This window comes from Cavia porcellus, unplaced genomic scaffold (genome assembly GCF_034190915.1).
Source record: "Cavia porcellus strain 051 isolate PalLab524CR breed Dunkin Hartley unplaced genomic scaffold, mCavPor4.1 scaffold_26, whole genome shotgun sequence".
In the NCBI taxonomy this organism is placed as follows: domain Eukaryota; kingdom Metazoa; phylum Chordata; class Mammalia; order Rodentia; family Caviidae; genus Cavia; species Cavia porcellus.
The window spans coordinates 34,679,581-34,707,575 of record NW_026947509.1 but is presented as its reverse complement, the minus strand read 5'-3'; the positions used below and the strand labels follow the sequence as shown (position 1 = coordinate 34,707,575).

Here is a 27,995-nt window from a genome sequence, read left to right as displayed (position 1 = left end):
GGGTGGGTTTCAGAGGTCATCATCTGTTTTGCCAGTGGGGTGAGTCTGAGATAATTGTGTTTCCTGAGCAGCTGGAGGGTTGTAATGGAGATGTCTGTGGCGAAGGCACAGGTGGGAAGGACGCCAGCTTTGGAGGAAGGAAGAGCTACTTGGAGACAGAAAGGGCTTTGGGCTGTGGGCTGTGAGGTGCTCAGAGCAGCCCAAATCTTCAGGAAGGTTACCTGCACCTTCCTGAAGGCCTGGACTTCCTGTATCTGAGAACCAGTGTCAGAGCTGTGTGTACCAGCCTGGACACCTTACAGTAAAGAGGAAGTCCAAGGAGTCCCAGCAGCACAGTAGAGAGCTACCTGACAGTGGCGCCCAGGTGGCAGAATCGTGGGACCCAGTTGTCATATGTTCCCCTGACAGGCTTAGCCTGGCCCGCAAGGGGCAGGGTGATTCTCATCTTCTGCCATCCTGGCAGCTTGGGAGGAGGAAGGACCACAAGAGGTAGCCTCCGGAGAACCTTCCCAGAGCCCCGACCATGGGAACCACCCTGGCTTCTGTGACCTCACAGGAGGCGTGGATGACCGTGCCCTGGGGGACCCGGGTCAAGGCAGAGGCCAGAGCCAGGGCCCCGCTGGGAGGGAGCCTGGGACCAGGCATCTCCATGGGGGCCCATATTTAATCGGGTGGCCCCACCATGAAGAAGGTCAAGAAGAAAAAGGCCAAGGCAGAGGCCCGGCACCGCCGGGAGTCCCTGTCCCAGCAGACTAGTTCAGACTCGAGCACACAGCCCAGCTCCGAGGTCACGCAGCCCAGCTCTGAATCCAGCACACCCAGCCAGCCACAATCAGGCCAGCCTCCCAGCACCCAGCAGCCGAGCCCCAAGCCCAGCCCACCGCAGCAGGAAACCCAGCCTCTCCCAGCGCCGGAGGTCCGCCTCTCCACTGCGAGCCTTTCCAGCCCCAGCCCCGGCCCCAATGTGGCCTCTTCGCCCAGGAAAGCAGGTGCGCTTGCCTGTCTCCAGGGGCGAGTCCCTCGGTGGCTGGGGTGTGGGTTAGCTTGTGTTCTTGAGCTGTGCTGGTGAAGCCTGCAAGGTGTTCTTTTCGTTTTGACCCAAAAGACCCGGATTCCTGGGTTTTGTGTTCCTCGGCATCCCGAGTGTCACTGAAGACCGCCAACACATGTTATCCTTCGTCTCAGCTCTGTAACGACGCCAGCTCATTAGAAGTTGGTGTGGATGCTGAAACATTAAAACCGAGGATGCAGTAACAAAATATCTTGTTTAAAATGAAGGAAAGGGCAGCACTGCCTGACTCTGACCTCGTCAAGGCTATAAATAAACGATACCTAACAAGGAGACCAGAGAAGCTCTTCCCGCAGGGCCTGGGAGCTGAGAACCAGCTGGCCTGGGAGGGAGTTAGAAGAAGTCTGGCTGTTGTCCCCAGGGGTCTAAGGTCCATGGAGATGGTGGCCAGGTACAAACAGGCTTCCCAGCTTGTCTTTGATTTCAGACACGTAAGTTTTTAGTTCATAGGTCCTAGATGTCGCATGGCCATCCTGCATTTTTATTTGCTTAATTGGCGATCTGCAGGCGATTCTAGAAACAGATTTCTGCTCAATGTAAACAGCTTCCCAGGACTCACATCTTCCCCACAAGGTCAGGGCTGTCTGGGAAAAGCAGTCCCATCACATTGAGTAGCTGATTAGCACTAGATCCTGTGATGGGGACTCAGGTGGCATCAGGGAGCAGGTGGTATCATGCTAAAGCTCACCATCACGATGCCCACTCCCTGCTTACTGTACCCAGCCTTAGAGTTCATCTTCTCATCGGATGACCTGAGAGGGAAGGGACCATTCATGTCCCATTTTATAGATGGAGAAACTGAGGCTCACAGGAGTCAAATCACTCTTTGTAGAGCAGCCCCGATAGCACTCTAGAGTCCGTATCCTGAACCACAGCTCAGCCGATGTGCCCTCTGGGATGATGAAAGCACAGAACAGAAGAGAGTAACCCCAGGGTTGCCATGACAACGGGGTCCAGTGGCTGAGAATCCAGCCCCCGCCCAACGCTGAGGGTCTGAGAGCCATGAGAGGTGCTGAGTGTACTGGGAGCATCGGCCACAGAGAAGCATTTCTGCTCCGTGCTCTTTGGAACTGGGATTGTAGGAAGCAAAACTTTCCATTCCCGATCTTGTAAAAACAGCACAGGACTCGTCCCGGAGAGGAGACCAAGCAGGATTCCCTGGTGGCTTGGTGGTACCCGTGGTAGACACCTACACTTCTGGAGGAATTGTCCTCCTACGAGCCAGCATGGGAAGGAATGTTGAAGATACAAGATGAAGACCTTTAAATAAAGGAAGTAATTTCTAAAATCAAGGCTGTTTGCAAAATACAGTAGCTGAAACAAAGTCTCCCTCTAGGATGACTGTAATTAAAAAAATGGACAGTAGCACTAGGGACAGTGGTGCACACCTGTAAAACCAGATACTCAGAGGCTGAGGCAGGAGGATCACAAGTTCAAGTCCGGTCTGCATGACCTAACAACATCCTGTCTCAAGATGGGCTAGGATGGGCCTCAATGTTAGAGAGCCTATGCGAAGTCCTAGGTTCAATACTGAGTACCACAAAAACAAAATGAAAAAGCTATATAGTCACAAATATTGTTGAAGACGTGGAGAAACTGGAAATGGTGTAAAATGGTGCAGCTGCAGTGGAAAACTGGCAGTTCCTCAAAAAGTTCAAGAGTTGCTGCCAGGTATGGTGTACATACCTGTAGTTCCAGCATTTGGGGGGTGAGGCAGGAGGATCACCTCAAGTTCAAGGCCAGCCTGCACTACATAGCAAGACCCTGTCTCAAAAGACCAAAAAGTGTTATGATTTAGCAATCCCACTCTTGAGCATGGACCCAAGAGACTTAAACACTGCAGTCTCAGGCCAGGCATGGTGGCGCACCCCTGTAACCCTAGCACTCTGGAGGTCAAGGCAGCGAATGACCTTGTGAGTTCAAGACCAGCCTGGGCTACGAAGTGAATTCAGGGACAGCCTGAACAACACAGTGACACCTTATCTCAAAACAACAGCAACAAACAAATGAAAAAACCTCCAGTCCCTGCAAAAACTTGACAAGAAAGTTCATAGCAGCATTATTCACAATCACCGAAAAGTGGAAACATCAACTTTTGATGCACCATCAACTGATGATGGATAAACAAAATCTGGTAGAAAAGCAGCACAACACAGTGAATGCAGTGAAATACTGACAATGAAAAGGGTGATGAGCCCTAAGACATGAGGTGATGAATCCCAGAGACATTAGGGTGAATGAAAGAAGCTGGGCTCCCACCAATGTGAGTTCATGCACTTGCATCTGAAATGCCCAGGCCAAGAAGGTTTTTTGCCAGGAACTTGGTGGAGGAGGATCCAGGGAGCAAATGCTAGGATGGATATGATTTCTTTTCTTAAGAAATGAAAATGTCCCAAAATTAGGCGGTGGTGGTGATCATAGAACTTTATGAGTAAAACACAAGTAAAAGCCACTCAGCACTCCTGAGTGAGGAAATGTTGTGGTCTGGGAATTATCAGCTATAATGTTTTGAACCAAAAAGTAGTGAAACAAGAGTACTGCCTTTGGAAACCCTCCCTTCCCCATGCCAGGAGGGACGGGTGGAGTTTGCAGATGCTCCTCCTCCCCAGCCAGGTCTGGCTGGATGGGTACAGCAGAAGTTACCCAGCCAGAAATCCTCCTGCCTAGCAGTAGGAGGCTGCCTTTAGTTGCTCTGGGTTTCCATGGTGACCCTGTTGCTGCCACATGTATGTCCACAGCTTGGAGGTTAGGGAGCCTTTCAGTACTGTCGTCCTATCTGTCCCTCAGCTCCCTCATCAGCCCCCTTCTCTGTCCACCAGGACCTGTGATCTCCGTTGCCCTGCAGCCCTGCTCCTGGGCCGCCTGCCCAGGCAGCTCCACTTGCTGGCGGCGTCTGGGGCTTTGCCACAACCGTATCTTCGATGTCCTCCTGCCTCGGGACTGGCAGGTCGTGCCAGGGAGAGGACTCCCCAGCCTGCTCACCTTCTACAGGTTCCCGGGCACATGGGGGGCTGGTGCCTGGGGCCCGAGGTTCACAGGGCCAGGCTCTGTCCCCAGCCCTTGGGAGCAGTCTGGAGTAGCTTCCTCTGGGAGTGACAGGCTGAAAGGAAAGGCTTCCCTGCAAGTTGCCACTTAGCTGCATCTGGGGACTCACCCACAGTGACAGAGGGGTGTCTGTATCCTTCCTTTCTGGGACCTGCTTCTCAGCAGTTCCATTTTTCTTTCCCTATAGAATCTCTCCCTTCCTCAGGACACACTCCCTGCCTGGGCATGGTGTTGCACATCTGTAATCCCAGCTGGTGTGGTGTTGCACACCTGTAATCTGGAGGCTGAGGCAGGAGGATGGCAAGTTCAAACCCAGCCTGGGCAACTTAGTGATTTAGCAAAACCCTGTCATAAAATTTAAAAACAAAAACAAAAGTTCTTTTAAAGGGCTGGGGATGTCTGCCCGGCTTCAATCCTTAGTACCAAAACAAAAACCAAAAGACAAAGAAGTTGCCTCCTTCAACAATTCCATGGGACTCTGGAACTGTGGGAGCTTCAGTTTCTGCACCCACCTGGGAATTTCCTAGAATTTAGTGATAAGAACGGATAATGACTCATGAGCCCCCTCCAGGTAACAGCAAGGCCTCTGCCACTTGGTCCGACTGTTCCTGGGGTCTCTACCAGGGCCGCCCGGCCCAGGCTGCTCTGTGGATGGCACCCTTCCTGCCCCCGCTGTGTCACCTGCAGTCTTGTTCACTTGTCCTTGTGTAAAGAGCTTCCAGGAGCAATGCCAGGTCTGCTGCTGGCCTCCTGAGGGGATGCTGGGGCTGCAGGCCCAGTGTGACTGTGTGCAGGTTCTAGGATACCCTGAACCATGTGCAGCTGCCCGGCGAGTCACGTCCTGGGCACTCAGAGGCCAGGACACAAGGCAGGGAGCGCCGTGTCTAGGGAGGTCCTGGGAGTTTCAGAACAAGACAGAGCTTGGGATCTAGCTGGACACCTTGGGGTTCCCTCGAAGTGAGCTGAGCTTCAGAGAGCCCTGGGATCCTCTGTGGCTTACACTAAAAAGGAAGAGCCGAGGAGGCCAAGGAAAGGTGGAAATGAGGCTTGGGGTCGGCACGAGATGAAATCCGGGCTCTCGGCTTAAGATTCACATTCACATTCCATGAGAGTTCCTACCTTGGTAGCATTTCTAGCAGGAGGGCTGCATTTTTGGAATGCCCTCCCGGTACTGCTGGTGTGATAGGGTATTTTTTCCTGCCTTTCTAACAGGTGGTGTATATTATTTCCCGGGCTTCCTTAGCTCTAAAATTGATGGTAGTGTACACATGTGCACCTCCATCCCAGCACTTGGGAGGCTGAGGCAAGAGGATCACAAGTGTTTGAGGCCAGCCTAGGCTACATAGTGAGTTCCAGGCCAGCCTGGACTACACAGCAAGACTCCGTCTGCCTTTCTCCCCCAGCCCCACCCCCCAAAAAAAGGAAAAAGAAAAGAACGCGCGCGCGCACACACACACACACACACACACACACACACACAGGAGTCAGATGACAGAACCCACCTCCAGCGTGGCTGTGAGGGCTGAGTGACTCCCAGAGTAAGGTGTCCCACATAGGAACGGTGCACTGCAGCCATGACCCCCTCAAGACCTGTTCTTCCTCCAGACACCAGGGTAGCTGATGTCCCAGGGGGTGGGGATTTATTGGAAGGAGTAGGAGAATAAGATTCCCTCAAGAACAGGGTCAGGGGGAACCGCATAATTTCTACTTTCTCCCTGCTGCAAAGTCCTCTTCCTTAAACCCCTTCCTGCTTGCTCTACAGAAAATCTCCCAGAAAACACTGCACTTCTCGTAACTCACGTACTGCCAGCCCTCGGAACTGTTGCTGTGGCCCTGGGGGCCCTGGGGGTTGCCTACTACATCACTGAAGCCTGGTGAGGAAGCCCAGACTCACACCCAGCAGGTAGGAAGGGCCCTTGTCCCTTTTCTGAGCACAGAAGTCTCTGCAGGTGGGCTGGGTCCACGGTCAGGGCACGGGGACAGAACCCTGACTTCTCCCATGCTCCTCTTTCCCTGAGAGGAAGTGGGTACTAGACAGACCAGTGGGTGTGCAAGGACTTGGGGCAGATACTCCTTCCCCACCCTCTCTGTCTTCCTCCTGTCTCTGTCACTATGTTCTCCATACTTCTTCGTGGTGTGCGAGTGATCTGACTTCCTAGCTATGCTGCAGGATCCCTGAGGGCATTGCCTACCCTCGCCCTGCCAGGTTCAGCCCTCCCCAACCTCAACCAGACTCTCTGCAGCAGAGCCTGAAGCAAGGATTAGGTGCACTGGAACAAGGAGAGGATGAGGCCTCAGCCTGATCCCAGGTGACCCTAAATGTGAGCTGCACCCCACAGCTGCTCTCACAAGAGGCTTGAGGCCTCGGCTTTAGCTCCCTGTGAGTCTGTCTGTCCTTGGCTGCGGCAGGAGTGCAGGTCTTTGTGTAAAAAGCAGCTCCACTCCCCTCTTGGCCTCCACGGCTCCCGGGAGTGGGCAGAGAATGGCCACCGTCTAGCCTGCTAGGAGTAAATGCTCAACTCTCTCAAGAGCTGAACCCAGAAAATAACTCCAGCAAGAGCTCAGCATCCTCCCCAGGCTTCCTGTGCCTTCTCTCAGGGCACTTGTGAAGTAGAACTTGGGGCACCCTCGGCCTCAGGAATTCCACAGCAGTTAACAGCCTCCGTTTTCCTGTCTGGGACTAGGGAATGTCACAGCATCTGCTCATTCGAGCTCTTTGGCAGTGACATGGTGCTGCAGGACGGAGCTGGTGGCCTGTGGGGCTCAGGCCTGCTGCTGAAGTTGTTGGAAAGGTGCTGGCTTGGAGTTAGAGCCGACAGCCTCCAGCCCCTGACAGCGTTACCAGAGGGCTGGGTGCTAGATGGCCTGACAGTCGGACTCATCCCTAGTGGGGACAGCAACCACCCTTCCCAGGGGGTCAGTGAAGGGCCCACAGAGGTTCAGGGCTGCTGCTGGGGGACAGAGACGCTGAAGGCATGAGGAATGCACTGCCCTCATGTTCCCTTCCCGAGGTTCCCTGCAGCAGGGCCCGTGGCTGGTGAGCCTGTGTCCTAGTTACTTTATCTTCACTGGGAAATAATACTAACACCTACGAGTTAAAGGAGGATAGGTTTATTTTGGCTCAGTTTGTAAAGGTTTCGGTCCATAGTCTGCTGGCTCCAAGCCAGGGTGGCATGGCAGAGGAGAGCTGCCCATGGCCAGGTGGCAGGAAGCAGAGAGAGGGATCAAGGGAGGAGGAGGGACACTCTCCCAGGCCACGCCCCCAGTGACCATCAGGCTCCACCCCCAACATCACACTTGACTATAAAGTCATCAGCAGAGGAATCTTGCACACTGTATGATCCACTTACCTCCCCAAAGCTGCACCTGTGAGCACCTGAGGCTTTGGCGGGGGGGGGGGGGCAACATTGAGATGGTGACTATGACCACACCTGGGCCGGGGCCCAAAGCCCCTTAGCATCCAGAAACTCGGGGATTGGGGCAGGACTGTTAACTCTTTAACTCTTAAATGGAGAGGATGACTGGGCATGGTGACACAATTTGTAATCCTGGCACCTGGGAGGCTGAGGCAGAAAGATCACAGAGAGTTCGGGATCATTCTGGGCTCTGTAGTGAGTTCAGGAGAAGCTTGAACTACCCAGCAAGAACCTGTCTCCAAAACCATGGCAGCAATAACGGCACAGCTCTCCCTAGGTTCAGTGCTTTGCGCAGCTGCATTATGGTGGCCAGTGAGGTTTACCCAGGGCACAATTACAGCTAACTGAAAACTTCTCATTAGGTTTGGGGGTGGCTGAAAAAACTCTGGAACATGGGGCACAGTGCTGGGTGTGAGATAAAAGGGTTCTATGCCACGGCAAACAGCCCATCGTCTCATGACAGTTCACCAAAACTGCACTGACGTGTGGCACCTGTAATGGCACTTCATAGTGTTTTTTAAACTGGCTCCTTTTCTTCACTTCAGTGCTTTTTGTTGTCATCAGTAGCAGCGGCAATTAAGGATGAAACCCCTTCACACTGAGCTATGTCCTCCGCTCTTTTGTTTCTTGAGACAGGGCCTTGCTAAGCCACTAAGTTGTCCAGTTTGGACTTGAGCTTGAGATTTTCCTGCCTCAGACTCCCAGTGCACCCCTCTTGCCTGTGCAGAGTGGCAGCTTCCGCAGCCCCGGCTCCATCTGTGCTGGAAGTGGCTCCTCGTCCTCCTCGGGCCTGGCTGGCGGCTGCCCTTGCCTGGGTGCGGGGTCGGGACACAGCTTTCCAGAGGTGGCTGTAACTGCCTGGGGTGGGGGGTCCACTGCAGCCAGCCTACCGCACCCCAAAGGGAGTGCCCTGGTATGGGGCCTTTGATACCTGGGCTGTGTTTGGTGGCTCCGTGAGTGCCTGGCTCTGAGAAGAGCGATCAGTGACACTGGCTGCCGGACCTGGGCCCAGCTGAGCTCCGCAGGCCGTGATGTCCTCTCGTGTCCCTGAGTGACGGCATCAGTAGTGTCCATGAATGCACAGACAGGCAGGGCCTTTCCGCCAGGTCTGAGTCCACCACCGTGGACCCAGCAGCCACGTCCCCCCGGCTGTGCCTCACCCAGACTTGGACTCCATTCCTGGCTCAGTCACATCTGACACTTGGTCTTTTTTTTTCTTTCTTTCATTTAAGCAATCGGTGCCCAGGTGTCATTTATTTAGGTTTTGTTCTTTTCTTAAAATTTGTTTTATACCAGTACATTTTACACACGTACAGGTCACATTTGTCCCGGGAGATCTGGACCTTTCCCTCAGGAATCTTGCTGGTGTTTTCCCCACTGCCCTCCCCTCTCTGCCGCCCTCTTCCCCTCCTGAGTCACAACAGCTTTGTTTTTATAATTTTCCTTCTATTTTTTTCTCTCGTCCCTTCCCCTCCCCCCACTGCTCCTGGCCCCTTGTTCTCTTTCTCATTTGAGCATTTTCTTCCCATTTCCCAACAGCATACATTTTGGTCTTTTTTATACTTTCATTTTCTCACACCAGAAAAACAATGTGGTATTTGCACATATGTGTCCAGTTTCTTTCTCTTAAAAGCATGGACTCAAGGTGTATCCATTTTCCTAGAAATGTCTCAAGCTTATCCTTTTTTTATGGCAGAGTAGTACTACATTATATAAAAACCCACATCTTTATCCATTCATTGGTTGATGAACATTTGGGCAGTTACTAAGATTTAGCTGCTATTACTGTGCTGCTATGAACAGAGGTGTGCATATTTTGCTGTGGTATGGTGTTCTTAATTCTTTTGGGAAGAACCAACCAAGAAGAAAAGTAGTTGGTTAAATGAAACTTTTAGTTTTAGTTTTTTGAGGAATCCCCACACTGGTTTCCACAGTGCTTACAAAAGTCTACACTCCCATCCACAGTTTTCTCCAGCATTTGTTATTGGTTGATTTTTGATACCAGCCATTCTTTCTGGGGTGAGGTGGAACCTCGGTGTTGTTTTAATTTGCCTCTTTGGAGTGACCGGTGATACTGAACATTTTTTCATATGTTTGAAGTCTCTGTTCATTTAAAGTTGCCCATTTGGGGATTGGATCTTTAAATGCGAGGCTGATTTTTTTGAATTCTTTATATATTCTAGATATTAGCTGTTTGTCTGAGGAACAGCAGGCAAAGAAGGTTGTCTCTTCACTGTGTTGGTGGTTTCTTTTGCTGTAACACTCAATTCTCTCAACACTCAAATCACATATCCTAGAGCAAATGATAAGATTTAAGTTCCAGGATGAAAAGGGAGAAGACTCTCTAGGAGGTGAGGTCAGTGCAGACACAATGCAGAGCTGGATACGGTGGTGCATGCCTATAATCCAGACATTCAGAAGGCTGAGGCAGGAGGATCTCCGAGGTTTTGAGGCCAGCCTGAACTATGTAGTGAGACCCTGTCTCAAAAAACCAAAACAGGGGTTGGGGATTTAGCACAGTGGCATAAGCATCTGGCCTAGCAAGCGTGGGGTTGTAAGGTCAGCAGTTCGATCTCCAGTACCAAACAAACAAAACAGACAGATTGCAGCACTGCAGTGGGTGGCACTGTGGACAGGGAGGACTGAATCCAGGCTGTCAGATGTCACCTGGTGATCTCTGGCCAGAGGCCATAAGGAGCACAGCAAAGCGGTCTGTGACAAAGTGACAGGCGAAAGGTATCTCCTTTTCTGTGCCTAGCATGGGACAGTGGCATCACCATGGGTCTGGTGAGCTCCTCAGTGGTCACTTTTTATTAGAACAAATAAGTCAGTCTGGACCCCGGGACTCACAGTGGTCCCAGGCCGGGGTAGGGGGAGGGTTAGACCAGCCTCAGCTGGACCATTGTGCCTTGGCGTTTGTACCCAACCGGAGCAATGTAGCAAGCAGTACTCTATAGGAAACTGAGTCCCTCAGGACCCTCAGGACCCTCAGGACCAGGCAGCTGCACAGGGCAGGGAGGCGTAGCCCAGAGCCGTGAGATCTTGGTGGTGATGAGCACGAAGGTGCTGTCTAGGTCGAGGTCTAGGTCATCTCTCCCTGCCAGGCAAAGCGGAGCCCACATCCAAGCAGGCGGGGCTCCTGCCAGCAGGAAGGAGTGACAGGGAGAGCGGGGCATTGCGGGTCCTCCTGAGCCTCAGGCTCGGCCCTCAGTCTCCGGGCAAGAGAAACAGCTCTGGAATTCCCTGTCTGGAGAGTGAAGAGCTGGAGAGTGAAGAGCCAGCTGACAGCAGCAGCGACATTACCTCCCGTTGTGGGAAAGATGCTTCTAGAACCTTCTTTTGTAAAACCCACTGCACCGCTTCCCGGGCACCACCTCAGCCAGTGATGAGGCATGAGCAAAAGGCTCCCTTCCCGCTTCCTTGGGCACTGAAGGCAGTGTGGCCTGGGCTTGGAGAAGCTCTGGCTTGGCTCCTGGGGCCCTGAGGGAAGGAGGAGGAAGCCGGAAACATGGCCACTGGGCTGGGTCGGTGCCCAGCACTTTGCCAGGTCACGAGGCCAGAGGGCATGAGGGTGCCCCACGTGGCTGTGTGTGGCCAAGAGGAGAACAGACGTGGACACAGATATTGCTTTCCCACAAGTGGATTGTAGCTGCCACCCCTTACCCAGGAGGTGTGGCATTGGGAAGGCCCTGTGTCCAGGCTGACAGAGGCTGGCCTCCGCCAATGGCTCTGACCTTACTCTCTCTTACAGATCCGGTTTCCATCAGAGGACCTCTCTTGTCACCAATATAGAGCAGCAACAAAAAACAAAGAAAAAGTTTCTTTAGTGTGTTTTACTCAGAGACACAAATGGACAGGGGTCAATGAGGGGCCTTGGGGACTCTTGGGCCACAGGTGAGGTATGGGGACCCATCACTCCTGCCTGCGGCACAGACCAGGCACTGCCGCCCTGGTACATGCTGAGAGAACAAGTGGTTTGTTTAGGATTTGCCTGAATCCAGCACAGGAACCGCAAGGCTTCATTCAGTGCCTACAGCAGCAAACCACCAGCTGCACTTCCAGTCAGTGCTACTCAGAGTTGGTGGCTCGGGAGGAATGTGCTGGTGCATTTCTGGCCTGCCCTCAGGGTCACACACTGTCCCTGGAAGTGCTTCTGTCACTTCCTGTGAGGAGGTGGCCTGACCCTGCAGCCCATGGTCAGTCTGCCCAGTACCTATGGGCCTCTGCATCCTGGAGGGAAGTCGTCCTCCGGGTAGATCTCAGTGGAGCCAGGATGGGGAGGTCGCACAGGAAGGGAAGACAGTCAGTCCCGGGACAGAGGCTGCAGAGGACTCCCAGCCAAGGGGGGCACTGGCACGTGTTTTAGACCCACTCCTATCTATCTGGGAGGCAGGTGGTCCCCTCTGGGAAGGAGCCCCCAGGCAAGGAAATGAGCTGCCAGTGAAGCCAAAAGCAAGAGGTTGGGGTCAGCCCTACAGGCACCTGAGGGCTCCACACAGCCACATCCAGGGAACCTGCTGAGAGTCTCAATTGGTAGGGAGGAGGGGCAGGCTCGGTGGCACGTACCTGTGATTCCAGCAGTCAGGAGGCTGAGGCAGGAGTATTGTCACCAGTGTGAGGCCAATCTGGACTACACAGCATTCAAGATCCTGTCTCTGAGAGGAAAGAGGGCTGGGGATATAGCTCAGTGGCAAAAGCACCTCCTTGGCAAGTGCAAGGTCCTGGGTTTGATTTTTGGTACCAAAAAAAGACTGTTGGGCAGCTAAAAATGCCTCTGAGGCGGGTCTTATGCACCTGCCATTTCCCCACCATCCAGTGCTGACCTGGACAGCACCCCCCTTGCACCTCCAGGGAAACTAGGGCCTCTGCTGCTGATGAGGTGCCTGGGGACCCTGTGGCCCTGTAGTGGTGAGACCACCCGCAATGCGTGGCTCAGCCCAGGCTGGGCCTTCCCCACGAACACTGCTGTGGGCTCCTCTGCAGACCCTGGCCTTCCCCTGTGGCCCCCGGGGCTTCTCAAAGACAGTGTGGACCCCAGGGGGAGAGGAACCCACAAGCAGAATGCTGGGGGTGCTGGCATGGCCCTTCTTCCTGCTGCTTCACCCTTCCCAGTGTGCACGAGAATGTTGCCCTTGGACCCATTTTGGGTAAACCGAGACCTGGGTTAGGCCATTGTATCCCGGGTGCTCTACCCGGGCCATTGTAGATGATTTCATTTGCTGCCGATTCCAAGTAGCAGCCCTTGGGAGGGAGATGAGTGGCCGGGTTACATGATGAATTCAGTGCCACGGCCCTGTCTGCTGGGGTCGAGCTGGGCTGAGCCTGGCAGAGGCCAGGAGTAGGGCGCTGCACCCTCACCTGATGGAGTGGGCCTGGCTCAAGGCCTGTGGTCTTGAGACCACAGAACAGTGAGGTTGGGGGTCCACACCGGGGTGGGAGAGGCACATGGACTGGGGTAAAGGACAAAGGACAGAGCCAGGACCAGAGAACCCTTCCTCCTGCAGCTGCCAGGGACTGTGGACGGGCTGAAAGGTCCCGGTAAGGCTCCATTCACACCCTGCAAGACAGCCACTCTCCTGCCAGGCTTGCAGCCTGGCACACGGCCTTGCCTAGGACAGGGACAGAGTGACCAGGGGGCCAGAGCCGTGCCAAGGCCCAAAGGAGACACCTGAATCGAAGCTTTTTCTGTCTCCTGCCTTGGCACTTAGAGCCAGAGCCAAGGGCAGCAAAGCAGGCCTGGGCCACTGAGGACTCTAGGAGCCGGGAGCTGCTGTGGCAGGTCCTGACCTGGGGTGGGGTGGTCTTGTGGAGACCTTGGTCCCCAGGCAGCACCTCCAGGCATGCGGGGCCGGCATATGCACCACCACACCTCAGGCAACCAGTTCCCCAGAAACAGCAGGACTGCAGAGTGGCACAGCACCCTTGCAGCGTCCCAAGATGAATTCCTTGCCAAAACCAAGTGGCCCCAAGCCCAGAGCTTGAAGTGCCACCTCGCAGGGCTGCCAAGGAGAAAGAATCCAAGCAAGAGGACAGCTTGGCTCCAGCCACGGGCTGAGCAGGGTTGGCGATGGAGTGTGAAAGGCTTCTGTTCCAGATGGGAGGAGGGACACACACCTCCCAGAGCACTCTGGAGGCTGAGGCAGGAGGGTGGCAAGTTGGAACCAGCCTGGACAACTTAACGGCTTAGAGAGGCCCTGACTCAGAGTAAACAATGTTAAGGGCTCCAAGCAGGTAGCACACGTGTAAGTTTCTGTCCCCAGATATCAGGGCAGAGGCACCCAAGGAAATCAGTGGCAGATCATTTTTCGTCAGATTTTATTGGTAGATTTTAGGTATAAATGATCACACACATAGTAGAAAATTTGTACCTGTCCATGATATAACTTTTTTCCATTCTCCGACTCTCCTTTCAACCCCTCCTCCTCTCCCAATTTACAAAAGCTTTGTTTCGTTTTCTTTTCCCTTTAACTTTTCCCTTCTTTCCTTTCCCCCTCCTCTCTCCTTTGTTCCCTTCCCCATTGAAATACTTCCTTCTTATTTCATATTTATTATACATTTGGTCCTTATTTACACTTCCACTTTCTCACACCAGAGAAACATTGCGGGGTTTGTACAAGTGTGACTATTTCCTTCACTTAAGAGCGTGGACTCAAAGTTTATCCATTTTCCTAGAAATTTCTCACGCTTCTCCTTTATGGCAGAGTAGTACTCCATTGTATAAAAATATCCATCTTTATCCATTCACCAGTTGATGGGTACTTGGGTTATTTCCAAGATTTAGCTATTACAAAATATATAAGCATGGATGCGCATGTATTGCTATGGTATGATGCTTTAATTCTTTGGGAGGATACCCAGGAGGGCAATGACTTAGTTTTTTTGAGGAATCTCCACACTGATCTCCACAGTAGCTGCACCAGTCTGTACTCCCACCAACAGTGACAAAGGGTTCTTTTTCCCCGCATCCCCTCCAGCATTTGTCATAAGCTGATTTCCTGATCCTGGAATCTCAGTGCTGTTTCAATTTGCATCTCCCGAATGATCAGGAATGCTGAACATCTTTTTCATATATGTATTATTTTTATTTCTTCATCTGAGAAGTGTGTGTTCGTCTCAGATGCCCGTTTTGGATTGGGTCTTTAAATTTGGGGGCTCTGATTTGAGTTCTTTATATTTTCTCAATAGTAATCCTTTGAGGAAGAGCTGAGATTTTTTCCCACACTGTTACCTCTTCACTCTGTTGATGGTTTCTCTTGCTGGGCAAAAGCTCCGTCATGAGACCCCAGCCGACGATCCTTTCTGATAGTGCCCATGTGCTCAGGTGTGGACCACCACGACGACTCTCCTTGAATGCAGAGCACTCACCTCCGCTCGGGCTAAACCCGGCCCCGCCTCCACGTGGCGCTGTGTACCGAGCTGGCTAGGCCGGCTCTGAGCAGCGTGAACAGGGCTGGCTGAGGTGCTGACGCGTGATCTCTGAAACCAGATGGCGGTTGCTGTTTCTCCCTAAGCGGCTGAGCCCCGCTGGGTGCAGAGCCAGCTCCAGGGACCTCCAGATGAGAGGCTGTGACTTTCTGCAGCAGTGAAGGTTTGCACAGCAGTGCTGAAGCAGCAGCTCCTACACCCTAAATGCTGCCTCAGTGGCGGCGTGCAGATTGGCCTTTGGCAAGTCCTCTTCTCTGTGCGTTGCAGAGGGGCTTTCCGGCCTCTACCCCACTCAGCTCACAGCACTCACCTGATCCCCGCCATTCTCACCGTCACTCACCCTCAGCCACTTACTTCTTCACGAATTAATAAAACCCGGGTTAGGCCCTGGGTCACAGCCTTTGTTTCATGAGCTCTCCTCGGGACCACTGGGCTGCCTAGACTGTAATCATGTCTTAGTGTTTTTATTCTCCATGTAGGTGGCACTGGAGGTGGTAGATTAGAATGAATTCGCCAGGATTCCAGTCACATTTCTATAAGATTACAAATACAAATTTCCCGGACCTCCACAAGAAGTCATAGAGTCTCTGCCCACACCAGTGTCTGAGTGTTTTACCCATTTTATCTTCCAGCAGATTTAATGTTTGTGTTTCAACATTTAGATCTTTGATCCATTGCAATTCTAGTTTAGTGCATGGTGAAATATATGGGTTCAGTTTTAATCTTTGCCATGTATAGAGCCTGTTTTTCTAGCACCTTTTATTAGAGAGGTTATCTTTCTCCCATTTAATGTGTTTGGCACCTTTGTCAAAAATAAGGTGTCTTGGGCTGGGGATTTAGCTCAGTGGCTTAAGTGCCTGCCTGGCAAGCGCAAGGTCATGGGTTCGATTCCTAGTACCAAAAAAAAAAAAAAAAAAAAAAAAGGTGTCCTAGTATGTCTGGAATTGTTGTTTCGTTTTGTTTTGTTTTGGTCAGTACCAGGGATCAAACTCACGACTGCCTGCTTGCAAGGCAGATGCTTATGCCGCTGAGCTAAATCCCCAGCCCCACTATGTCTAGAATTGTTTCTGCATTTTCTAATCCATTCCACTGATCCTTGGGGTTTTTTGCTAGAACCACAATTTTTATCACAGTAGCTTCATAGTATAATTTCAGGTCAGGGATTGTGAGGCCTCCAGCCTTGCCATTGTTGCCCAGAATCGCCTTTGCTATTCTAGGTCTCTTCTGGTTCCAGATGAACTTAAGGAGTGTTTTCTCTAATTCTGTGAGATATGCTGTTGGAATTTTTATTGCAATTGCATTAAATCTGTTTTGGAAGTGTGGCCATTTTCACTAAATTGGTTTTTCCTACCCAAGGCAGAGGATATCGATTTTTTTTTTGATACCCTCTTCAATCTCTTTTTTTCAGAATACAATGGCTTTCAACGTAGAGGTCTTTTCTTTCCTTCATTAGATTGATTCTAGATATTTCATTGGGGGATACTATTGTAAAGGGCGTTGTTGCCCTAATTTCTCTCTCAGTGAGTTTGTTATTTATGTATTGAAAGGCTATTGATTGTTGGGTGTTGACTTTGTATCCAGCTACATTACTGAAATCTAAAAGTCTTTTGGTAGCTATTTTGGGGTCTTCCTTGTAGAGTGTCATGTCATCTGTGAATAATGATAATTTAACTTCTTTCTTTCCATCTTTATTCCTTTTATTTCTTTCTCTTGTGTAATTCCTCTGGCTAAAGTTTCCAGAACTATGTGGAATAAGAGTGGAGACTGTGGACATTCTTGTCTTGTTCCTGATTTTAGAGTGAAAGGTTTCAGTTTTTGGTGGCAGGCCATTTGATATGTGTTTTGTGCCTTCAGTGACCCATATTGTATGTATCTGGTGACACTGGTTTTTTTTCCTGTGGGGAACCAGCAAAAGAAGAGTCACGTTGTGATTAATTAGGAATTTGAAATTAGCACAGTAGTGCACAGTAGTACACACCTGGAATTCGGAGCTACTTGGAAGGCTGAGGCAGGAGGGTCACAAGATCATTAGCAGCCTGGACAACCTAGCAAGACAAAAAATGAGGGTCTGGGGATGCAGCTCAATGATGGCGCATGATGGGGGGCAGGGGTGTCTCTCTTGTGATTCACTGAAATATTGCCTGCCCCTGGAAGTGTCTGACACGTAGCCAGTGGTCAACAATATTTTGCTTGGATTAGGAGCAAAGGAACCAGGGAGGAAAGGAAAAGGAACAGAGATCAGGGTTTAGTGTAATACTTTCCTAAGAAAATGGAGGAGGCCACACTGGTGTTTTGCTTTGCTTTGAGGCAGGGTTGAACTCAAGGCAATCCTCCTGCCTCAGCCTCCCAAATGCTGGGATTACACCATGTGTGCCTTACACCATGTATGGATTACACCATGCCCGGCTGAAAAAGACCACATCAGGAAGCACTTTTTTTATTCTACTGGCATTTTGTTTTAGCTGATCTTCCCTCTGTCTTTCTATCACTTTGTTTCATTAGTTAGCATCAGACATAAAATCCAGGGTGTTTCTCAGTCTCCGGGGAGGCCAGCTTAGAATCAGCCCAGCTGTAGTGAGGTTGCGTACACACCAGTGTCTTTGAAGGGCAACTGAGGATCCCAGGGACACACACCACAGCTGCCATAAGAATTGCAATTGTGGGGATTTAGCTCAGTGGCATGGCGCCTGCCTGCCAAGCATGAGGTCTTGAGTTCAATGCAAAAAATAAAAGAACAAGGACTGTGACCTCATGGAGTCCCGGGATCCTCCACTGAGCACAGGCCTCAGGTTTAGCACCGATGTGGCAGAGGGGACCGCAGTGGGTGCTAGGCACCAGACACCTCCATCTGTCTCACTGTGACCTCCAGGGCTTGCTCCCTGGGGTGAGCCAGGGACCCACAGCAGACCCTAGACTGGCAGCCAGAGCCTTTGGCCCACGCTGGGGCAGGAGAGAGGCAGTCACGTGTCTTCCTTCTCCAGGTTTCTCTCTGCTCTGCAAAGGTGACCCAAGGATCGGGCCAAAGAGAACAACAGCAAACCACACAGGAGGTCCTGCCTGAGGCTGGAGGAGACCAGCCGGCCTCCTAGGTGACAGGGCCTCAGAGAGCGCCTGCAGGTTTCCCGGGGTAACTAAGGCAGGATGACACTCCTCGCCTCTGCCTGTGTTTCACCCCCTGTTACCTTGGGACTCTGGGACAAAGCCCTGCTCGGCTCCACAGGAAGTCATACTAATCACACAGGGAGCAGCTGTATCACCCTAAATTTACCAGACTGGTTTCATCCCTATTCAAGAGCCAGGACCCTCAGTATTTGCAAAGACATCTAGTGGCCAGCTCTTACAATGCCCATCCCAGATGTCCCAGGGATGGACATCTCCACTCCTTGCCCCAAAGCTGCAAGCCCCTGGGATTCCAGAAAACCAGAGCCTCACAGACCACCCCACAATGAGGTCACCCCCAAGCAGGGGTTATTACCCCATGACAGGAAGTGACATCAGCTCAGCGGTTGAACTGCTCTCCCATAGAGATGATTGCTCCCCAGGCCCTCAGAGAACACCCATCAGCCAGACTAGAACTAACCAGATCATCAGGGCTGCCTAGCACCCCTTCTTTCCCTTCCCCTGTGTGAGCCCAAAGTTTCAGGCCCTGAAAGACAGCTCTTGAACAACCTTATCTGTGCTTCCCAGCATGGCAGTATGGGGGACTCACACTGTACCCCCACCCTGGCCCTTTGCCGAAAGCTCTGGGCACATCCATCCAGCTGCCCAGCAGGTCAGAGCCCCGAGCACAGCAGAGCTGGGAAGCCAGGGCTTGGCATGGAACCGGGCGAGTTTCCCTCTTGCACTGCAGCTCCTTGGAAACCAGGGAGAAGGATACCCCTCAGTCCAGCAGCCCCAGCTCTTGGCAAAGGCAGCTCCTTCTCCTTGGGCAGAGGGGGAGGGGGCCTTTCTCTTCCTTCTCCCAGGAAGCAGCAGACCCAGAAAGACCTTATTCAGGAGCCCGCTATTGAAAGCTTCCTGAAAATGCAAATTTCTCCCAAGTGGAGCCTTCTTTTCAAACACTGTCAAGTCCCCGGTTCCCACCTTCCCACTAGGAGCTGAGCAGGATTCAGTCCACACCCCAAGAATGCTGGCCTGAAAGGACAGTAGGTGCCAAGGTCCGCTGGACAGTGACACGGCACAGGTGGCAGCTGAAGGCTCCATCCTCTGGCGTCTCCCTGTGCTGCCCTCGCCCTGGCCTGCACCTCCCTGTGTGCGCTGCCCCCCTGCAGGGCCATGTTCATCAGGGTGTCCAGGAACAAGGCAGGATTGTTGCCACTGGCCAGAACGCCAGCTGGGGCCTGGATGAGCCCCTGACTGCCCCCCCCCCCCCGCGCCGCCAGCCCAGGGATGGGCAGTGGCCTGTACCTCCTTCTTAGAGCACCTGTTTAGGATCCCCCGAGAAGCAGAATTGGCAGATGCCTGTGTGACTGTGTGTCCTTGACCATGGCATTTGTCTGTCTTGCCCCATCCCAAATGGCCCCGGTACCACCCCATGGCTGAGTGGGGGTCCTGCCTCCCCAGAGGCTCCCCAGGGCATCAGGGAGGAAGAATTGAGAGAGCCCGGAATAGTCCTTCTCTCTTCTCTGCACCCTCGCACCCCACCAAAACGCTTTCCCCAGATTCTACAGGAGCTTACACCAAGTATGTGTAACCGGAGTTTCCGCTTTTCAACGGGAGCCTCCCATGCAATATGTCTGTTCTCTAAAAAACTGAAGTGTCGCATCATACTGTCAGACATTAGCAGGCCTGAGGGACAAAGGGAGAAGTGTGCAACCAAATAGTGTGCAAGCGGGGTGTGGGGGTGTCCACGTGTAATCCCAGCTCTTGAGAGGCTGATGCAGGAGGACTGCCGTGAATTTGAGGCCAATCTAAACCACACAGCCAGACCCTGCCTCAAAATAATAATAATAATAATATCCACTACCGGTTATAAATGGAGTTGGTGTAGAATCCATTTGTAAGCATTTTGTAAAGCTTAGCCCTGAAGCAATCCTACCACACATCCTACCTGCGTAAGGTGACACACTGTCACACACCTTCTGACATCTGGCCCCCCAACTCCAGAACGAGGGTCACCGTTCCTGGCTGTCCAAATCCTCCTGCCCAAGGAGGAAAGCAGATTCTTCGAGACCGCCCTCCCTCGGGCCAGGACCTGGTTTAGATCAAGAGCTCCTCTTCTGTAAATTTCTTATGTGGCTAAAGCCCTGAGGCTATGGGGGTTAGAGGACATTGTACAATTCCTGACCAACTTTTAAGTAACATGGTGATAAGCATCGGGACAAAAGTAACTCAAACTGGCGCTCAGGGCAGACGTCTTCACAGCCCTGCCCGCCTTCTAGCTTGCAGGCACCAGTCTCACAGTGTCTGCTTTACAATAAATTCTCCCTAGAGTTCTCAGCCTCCTCTGTCTCAACTGAATTCTTCCATCCAGGACACAAAGCAACACCTTCAGCCTTAGAGTCTATGCTTAACAGCTCTTTTTTTAAAATTTTATTCTTTTGGTTTCTTTTTTGAGACAGGCTTTTGCTATGCAGTGCAGGCTTATCTTGAACTCACTCATTAAAACACCAATCAGAGGGGCACACAGAGCGGCTGGACTCATCCATGGGCCGGGAGGGTCCCCAGCTCACGGGGATGAGGGGCCTGTGCTTCGGGTCCTAGGGGACATCCCACATGCCCTCTTCTCCTGATTTTCCTCTGTATCCTTGATTAGGGACTTGGCCTGAGCTCAGAGGCCTCTTCTGTGAGTGACCTCTGGAGTACCTGCGTGGTCACACGACAGCTGCAATTTAACTTAGGGGGTAAGCTAACCAGAAGCCTAATTTAGGAAGAAACTTTTGTAACAAATGGCTGAGTCTCAGCCAATCACAGCAGCTGCACCTCAGCCCACAGTGTCACTGCAGCCAGCAACCCTGTACCCTTACCTTTGAAAGCTGGTGGCCAATCTTGGTTGGCGATAACCCTTGGGAGAGAAAGAAGACAACCTGCATTCTAGATCTGACTCCCTGAGATGGAGGCCACTGGCCACATGTGGCCACTTAAAGTTACTGAAATCAACTTTTTTGAGACAAGGTCTCACGTGTAGGTCAGGCTGGACTTCAGTTTACCATGTTCCCAGGCTGGCCTCTAACTCATGGTGATTCTCCTGCCTCAGCCTCCTGTGTGCTGGGATTACAGGCCTGTGCCATCATGTCCGGCCCTGGAATCAAATTTTAAACACAGCTATTTAATCACATAAACCACACTGTCACTTCAGGCAGAGAACTCTTTCTTCACTGCGGGAAGCTCACCAGTGCTACGTGTCTGGCTGCCTCTAAACGATGTCACTGTCCCTGAAGCCATGATGTCACGATGGTAGCAGCAACACAGCCATTGCCCTCACCCTGAGCCTAGCAAGCTGGCTGCCTCCCACTGTGACCCCAAAAGTCTTCTGACCAGACCAGACGGTCACATCAGACACAGCAAGAGGAGGCCCCAATGGTGCTGGAGTCCCCACACCTGCTGAGTCTGTCTCCTTGATGGCCCTGCTCCACCACCACCACCCCTGGGCAGGAAGAGCCCTGGCCCAGCTAGCCTGAGCCAGGAAGGCAGTCAGAAGATTAATGTTCAGTGGTCCTCAGTCCCCATCAGGTCCTTGTGAGTTCCACTTGTTTTAGTCCCCAACACAACACTTCCTGTGTCTCTTTACCCAGGGACCCTGGCTGCAGAAACATGAGACATTAGAAGGGAGCTGTGTGAGGGACACAGCTCACTGTGTATGGGACAGGCTGGAAAGAAGAAGAACTTGGAGCCAGGTGTGATGGCACACACCTGTAATTTCAGCACTCATGAAGCTGAGGCAAGAAAATCGACATGAATTTGAGGCCAGCCTATGTTACACAATGCAAAAAAAAAAGGAAGAACTGGGTCTGCCATCTGCAGTGTTACCCTTTGACCCACTCTCAGTTGGAAGAGGTGATAGTTCAGGGTACCAGCTCAGGTGGTGCTAGTGCATGTGTGTCCTAGGAAGGGAAGGGGCTGTATCAGTCTGTTTTGCATCCCTGTGACAAAACACCTGAGGCTGGATACTTTCAAAAGTAAAAAGGTTTATTCAATTCATGATTCTTGTGGCTGAAGTGTCCAAAAAGCATGGTGCAGATGATTTGGTGAGCTCCTGCTATGGCTCCACATGGTGGAGAAATGGAGAGGCAACCAGATGGGTGCATAGGGTGCCATGCACAGTGGCCTCGACACATGACAGCCTGCTCCCAGGAGAGCTCACCTGCTCCAAATCATCTGCATGAATCACCCTCCCTTAGACCCTGCCTCTGAGGTCTCCCACTCAGCACTGCCAGTCTGGTAACCAACTGTCCAGAGCATGGTCTCCTGGGGGACATGCCCAAGCCATAAGCAAGCTACACCAGGGCCTGACACATTCAGCTCCTGGCTACACCATGGCTGCCTCTGGGCCAGTTTGGGTCAGCGCCTCCTTATAGACCCCTGACCTCGGGAGGCCTGTGCTCAGCTCCACCAAGTCTTTATTTTCTTTATTTCTTTTGTATCAGGGATCAAACTCACGACCTCATGCTTGCCAGCTAGGCGCTGATGCTGTTGAGCTAAACCCCCCGCCCCTTTATTTTTTCTTAAGACAGGGTCTTGCTCTGAAGTTCAGGCTGGCTTTGAACTCACAGAACTCCTCCTCCCTCAGTCTCCCAAGCGCTAGGATTACGGGCCTGGCCTTCGCCACCACATACAGCTTTGGTGACCTCTTTAGGCTCTCAAACCTCTTTAGGTTTGAGAGAAGGGATGGATCCATTGCTGCCCTAGGAGGCCACACACCCGGAATGAAGATGAACATTTAGTCAGCGGCCACCCCACCAGGGCTCTTTAGCGCCCCCACCTGACCAGAGGTGAGCCACGTGGAAAGGCATTTCTGATATAGGTGGCCTTCCCAGACCCCAGACCTGTGTCCTCCAGCGCAGGCCGACCGCAGGGCAAAGGTGACCACATCTGCGTAAGCCCAGTGCACTCAGCACTGTTTACTGTGGACTTTTACCATCTAGCGGGGCAGTACCTGTGATCTGAAGTCCACGACCTGGACAGCCCCTCTGTGCAGTGTGCAGCAGGAGGCTGACCTCCTAGGCGGTGTGTGTGTGTGCACGTGTGTCTGTGCGTGCGCACACGTGCAAGCTTGGCTAGGCTGCGTCCCAGAGAAAACCGTCTCCTCCTTGCTGACGCCCAGAAAAGCTGCACCACAGCTGGATCTGCGGAGGTCCGGCCCCAGGGCAGACCCCCATGTGGTGCGTGGGAAATAGAGGACCAGGCTTTCATCCCTGAACCTAAGCCGCTTCCAGACATTTGCACTTCAATCATAGTGCTGCTCAGAGCCCAAACACTGACCCAAGGTTCCACTGAATGACCTGCGCCAGCCTGAGCTGGTCCAAAGCGCTGTGTAACCAGAGAGTACCAACCCCAGGCAAAACTCAGAGAATCCCACACCCCATCTCAGGGCGTCAGGTGCAACTCAGGGTCACTGTGGATTTCACTACTCACGGGGGACCTCCACAGAGGTATCCCCTCAGTATCTCCACCCTTCCCAAACCACTGAGCCCCTGAGGGCCTTCATGGCTTTGGGGGACATCTGCTGGTACTTGGCAGTGACAAGATGTTCCCTCTCATGGGGTCGGGCACCAGGATACCTCCAGATGACATGGTCACTGTGCTCATCACTTTGCCATCAACTTTATTGCTTTTTTTTTTAGACAGAGTCTTGCTATGTAGCCCAGGCTACTCTCGAATTCATAGTGACCTTCCTGCCTCAGCCTCCCAAATGCTGGGATCACGGATGTGTGCTGCCACACCCAGCTTTTCCACCTACTTCCATGAAGAACGTGCAGGGACCCAGGGAGTCGCAGAAGCTCCTCTGCCTGTCTTTTTCAGCTGCAGTCCCACAGGACCTCCAAGGTCGCCTCTGTCATTCAGGAGGTAGCCAGGTTGGCATCAGAAGAGGCTGAAATAGGGTGAGGGGGGATTGGTGGATGAGGTAGGGGTAGGTCACCAGCTGACAGGAGTCCGCCCTCGCGCCTTCCCTTACCTGGCCATTCTGGCTTCTCCCCCTGTGTGAATTCAGACAGGCGACTGAGCCTTGCCCTAGCCTCAGTCTCCACATCTGAAAAACACAGAATAGCAAACTCAGCTCTGCTAGTCTGAGGTGCGGAAAATAATGTACATCAGAGGTCAGCCACGGGAGGGTCTTGCCAATGGAAGAGGATTCACCGACCTGTGTCACTCCTACCTCCTTCCCAGGAAAGACAAAAGAAGCCCAAACATCAGCTTGTAGCTGGGTAAGGGGCACATACCTGTAAACCCAGGAGCACTCTGGGAGGCTGAGGCAGGAGGATGGCAAATTTATAAGCAGCCCAGGCAACTAAGCAGGAACAACAGAAGCAAAAACGAACCAAAAGGATAAAGGGCTGAAGTCTATAACTCAGTGCACAGGCTGGGTTCAATCCCATGTACCAGGGTGGGAGAACACAAAGGAGCCAGCAAACTAGGTCAAGACCGGAAAATCCCAATCTCTGGCTCAGTCCCCACCTGAGCAGCCGCCTGCCTTGTGCCAGCTTGGGCGGGGGTGGGGGGCACTGTTCCTGGTGCAAAAGCAATTTGAACTTTTTCTTAAATCAAAATCTTCTTCCCTTTCTAAGGTCCTTGTCATTTTCTGTTAATTTCATACCAGAGCCTTGGCTGTGTACACACAGCACAATAAAGGCAAACTGCACCAGCCCGGATTCCAGTCTTTGTTTAACATCCCGACCTGCCCCCCACCATGGCTGGGAGGTTTGGCAATTGTTAGCCGGATGTGTGGAGCCCAGAGAATAAAGAAAGAGCGCAGTGGTTGGGTTTGGATCACTGTCACAAGGTCTTTCCCGCGTCTGCTTCTGTCTTCTGGTACTCACAGAGGTGAAGGGACAGGGTAGGCTCCCTTTCCCTACCAGGCCTCTCGGTGGCTCTGCTGCACTGTTTCTGCCCACTGGCAATGTGGCAAGGCCCTAAGGTGCCGGCCCCTTCCTGAGCCTGTCCGTGCTGCAGAGCAGTAGGGGCCAGTGCAGACTCTGAGGACCCCCAGGCCTCCTCCCCCAGGTGCCAACCAGGTGAAAGGGGACTGGGGTACCTGTGACACCCACCTCCACCACTGCCCTGGCACCAGCCAGCTGCGGAGACCTGGTTGCCCCTCCTCACCACTTCCTGGGCAAGATCATAACCTCGACTCTATGCTCATAAAAGGGACGAGGCTGGGGCAGGGTGGGGCTGGGGGTGGGCCTGGCCAGCACCGCCCAGTGTGGTGGATTTAGACACTTGATTTCACCTCTTCCCTGCCATTGTTGCTGGGCACTGCTAGTGTATTTTCTTCTTTGTGGAGTGCTTCCCCACCAAGTGTTTTTAAAGAGGAGCTATGAATTACAACCTTTCTGGTTTTATCTCCTTTCTGGAAATCCAAATCTGGGTTCGAAGCTATTTTTCTTTGACACTTTACTTTTTTTTCCTCTTTGGTATTTTTTCCAGCAGGAGCTCGCTATATAGCCCGGACTGGCCTTGAACTTGTGGCAATCCTCCTGCCTTACGGTGTACATCACTACACTCAGGTCTTTGATATTTTTAAGCAATTTGAACTTTTTCTTAACTCAAATGTCAATGTTATGAAATCTGAAGTCAGGGCTAGGGGAAGTAGAACAGGGACAAAGCTCTTACCTAGCATGCACAAGGGTTCCATCCCCAGTACTGCAAAAAAGGAAAAAAAAAAAAAAACTATCTCAAGCCCATATAACTTTAGATGTGAGGGGTTTGAGACAAGGTCTTGCTATGTAGTTAAAGCTGGCCTTGAACTCCCTGTGTAGCTCAGGCTGGCCTCAAGGCAATCCTCCTGCCTCAGCTTCCTGAGTGCTGGGATTACAGAAATGTGCTGCTACACTGGTTCTGAAGCCAACCTGATCTTTGTTCCTCCCTCAGTCCTTGCAGTATCAGGCTCCTTGGAATGTATTTGTCATGGCAGGAGCCTTAGCTGTCAGCTTGGACCATGAAGCTATGATAGGAAAATACCAACCTACTCACACAGACACACAGCCTGTATCAGCCATACGGGGTTTGCTGCGAATGTCCCCATGACAGATAAAGAAACTTTTATTGCATCTGTGCTACTCTTATTTAGTGTGCATTCTTAGCAGCTGAAATGAAACTGAACTCATTAAATCTGCTTTGGTTTATACTTTGCAGAAAGCAGATTATTTTTCCCCTTGAGCTCGCTCACATCATTCCCAGATACCAGAGGCCTCGGCTGTCAGGGGCGCGCCTAGGGGACATCGAAGCCTCCGTCCTACCTTGAGCCCCTCCCTGGGAGCTCATGCAATGGGTGCAGGGTGGAAACTGCCTCTAGCCTTTGCTGAGTGACCCTGACTGAGGGCACAGCCATCCTCCCTCCTGTCACTAGGAAGCCCCCTTCTCTGGCCACAGCTCTTGCCAAACTGAGTCAGGCAAGCATTAGAATCCTTGACCAGGAAGTGGGGAGAAGGGACTTCAGGGTGCAATGAGCTTCTATTGCCACCCTCATGCTGGCACCCTGGGCTGGTGCACCATCGGTGTTCTGCTCCCAGAGCCACTGGCCTCCAGGGTGGTGGCCTGGGCTGAGCCATGGCCTCCTCCCTCCATCTCTGAGCCCTTTCATTCAGCCTCTCTCCCGTTTTGGTACAGAAGCAGAGCACGGGTGGACATGTTCCCCCGCTTTCTCCAGTAGTTTCCGAGTCGCCAACCCAAAGCTGTTGCTTGTGTGTTCCTTGTTGATCATCTCTGTCCCCCCCACTCCGAGCTCCACAGAGGGCAACTTGCAGGATCCATAGCTACACACAGGCTGAATGGCCACACCTTAGACCTGGTGCCTGTGGAACCCTTGAGGGTCCAACCCTGGGCTTCTCCCTCTGGCCCCCAATCTCAGCTCTGCCTTGAGCTACCCGTCCACCGTAATCCAAGAGCCGAAGGGTCTCCATCAAGCTTCAGGCTTTGCCCCCAAACACTGGTGTGATCAAATACACAGCCGCGGGGCCTTCCTCCCCTCATGTAGGGGGCTGACGTCCAGTGCAGCTTTGGGTCGCCATTTCTCACACACAGTAAGTAGGTGCTCAAGAAAGATTTGTTTCGGGGACTCGAAAAAATCCTCCGAGGGAGAGGTCAGCGTAATTAGGGCAGGAGACAGCGTGCCTGGAGGAGAGGATTAGAGGTTGCACAGGAAGACTGGCTGAGTATTATTAACGGGGCTTTGGTCTATTACTGTGTAAAACTACACATGGGGAAAGAAAGAGCCTCAGGCACCAGCCGCACGCAGATATTTAAATTTAGGTGAAATCAAATAATGTGTGCAAATGAGTTTCTCAGAGGCAGGAGCATCACTGCCAGCGCTCAATAAAGGTCTCTGTGGCTTGTGGCCACTGCTTTGACACCACAATAAAATCCTTCCTGGCGAGTTAGGCTGCACCCTCCTGAGCCCAAGAGGAAGGAGATGTCCCCACCGAGCCTCATCGGCGCCCCCACCTGCCACATAGGCTCTGCTGCACAGGGGAGGGCAGCGGCCCAGCGCAGTGAGAACCTAGCGGGTGACCGGGCCTTCTCGGGTGCTGGTAAACGCGAAGGCCCCCATATGATGGGGCGGCGTCAGCATCCCACGCTTCCCCTCACGTCGCTCACCTTCCTGTCCCAGTCTCCGCGTGCCCGACCCCCCAGCTCAAAGCGAGGGCGCACGGATACCCTGGCCCTGCGCCAAACCTGCGCGGCTCCTCAGAAATCCGCGTTTGCTCCAGGATTCAAAAGAACCTCGACTCTGGAAGGCGTCTGCGTCCACACGATCTACCCTCACCCTCGGCGGCTCGGGGTTAGTACCTAGTAGGTGCTTAGTAAGTATCTTTTGGACGGATGGAGGGACAGAGGGACGGACGGATGGCAGGCAGGGGGCCTGCACCGCATGCCGGCTGGGG

General features: G+C 52.5%; 1 protein-coding gene and 1 long non-coding RNA gene across 3 annotated transcripts; one reads left to right on the top strand and one right to left on the bottom strand.

Moving 5' to 3' along the window:
• Positions 1 to 580: 580 nt before the first annotated feature.
• Positions 581 to 19,312, top strand: Spata3 (spermatogenesis associated 3). 2 transcript variants are annotated; one of them, XM_063237125.1, is made up of 4 exons: positions 581 to 989; positions 3,889 to 4,060; positions 5,877 to 6,017; positions 17,937 to 19,312. In XM_063237125.1, the coding sequence occupies exons 1-3, from the start codon at positions 683 to 685 to the stop codon at positions 5,980 to 5,982; spliced, it is 585 nt and encodes a 194-aa protein (XP_063093195.1). In that variant the 5' UTR covers positions 581 to 682; the 3' UTR covers positions 5,983 to 6,017; positions 17,937 to 19,312. The 2 variants fall into 2 exon arrangements, with proteins under 2 accessions (XP_063093195.1, XP_063093194.1); XM_063237124.1 differs by lacking the exon at positions 17,937 to 19,312 and adding an exon at positions 11,282 to 11,364.
• Positions 19,313 to 23,702: 4,390 nt separating this feature from the next.
• LOC134473274 (uncharacterized) lies at positions 23,703 to 27,906 on the bottom strand. The gene is made up of 3 exons (XR_010043461.1): positions 25,161 to 27,906; positions 24,071 to 24,145; positions 23,703 to 23,986 (listed from the first exon to the last, which is right to left on the bottom strand). It is a non-coding gene; the product is annotated as an uncharacterized LOC134473274 (long non-coding RNA).
• Positions 27,907 to 27,995: the final 89 nt, after the last annotated feature.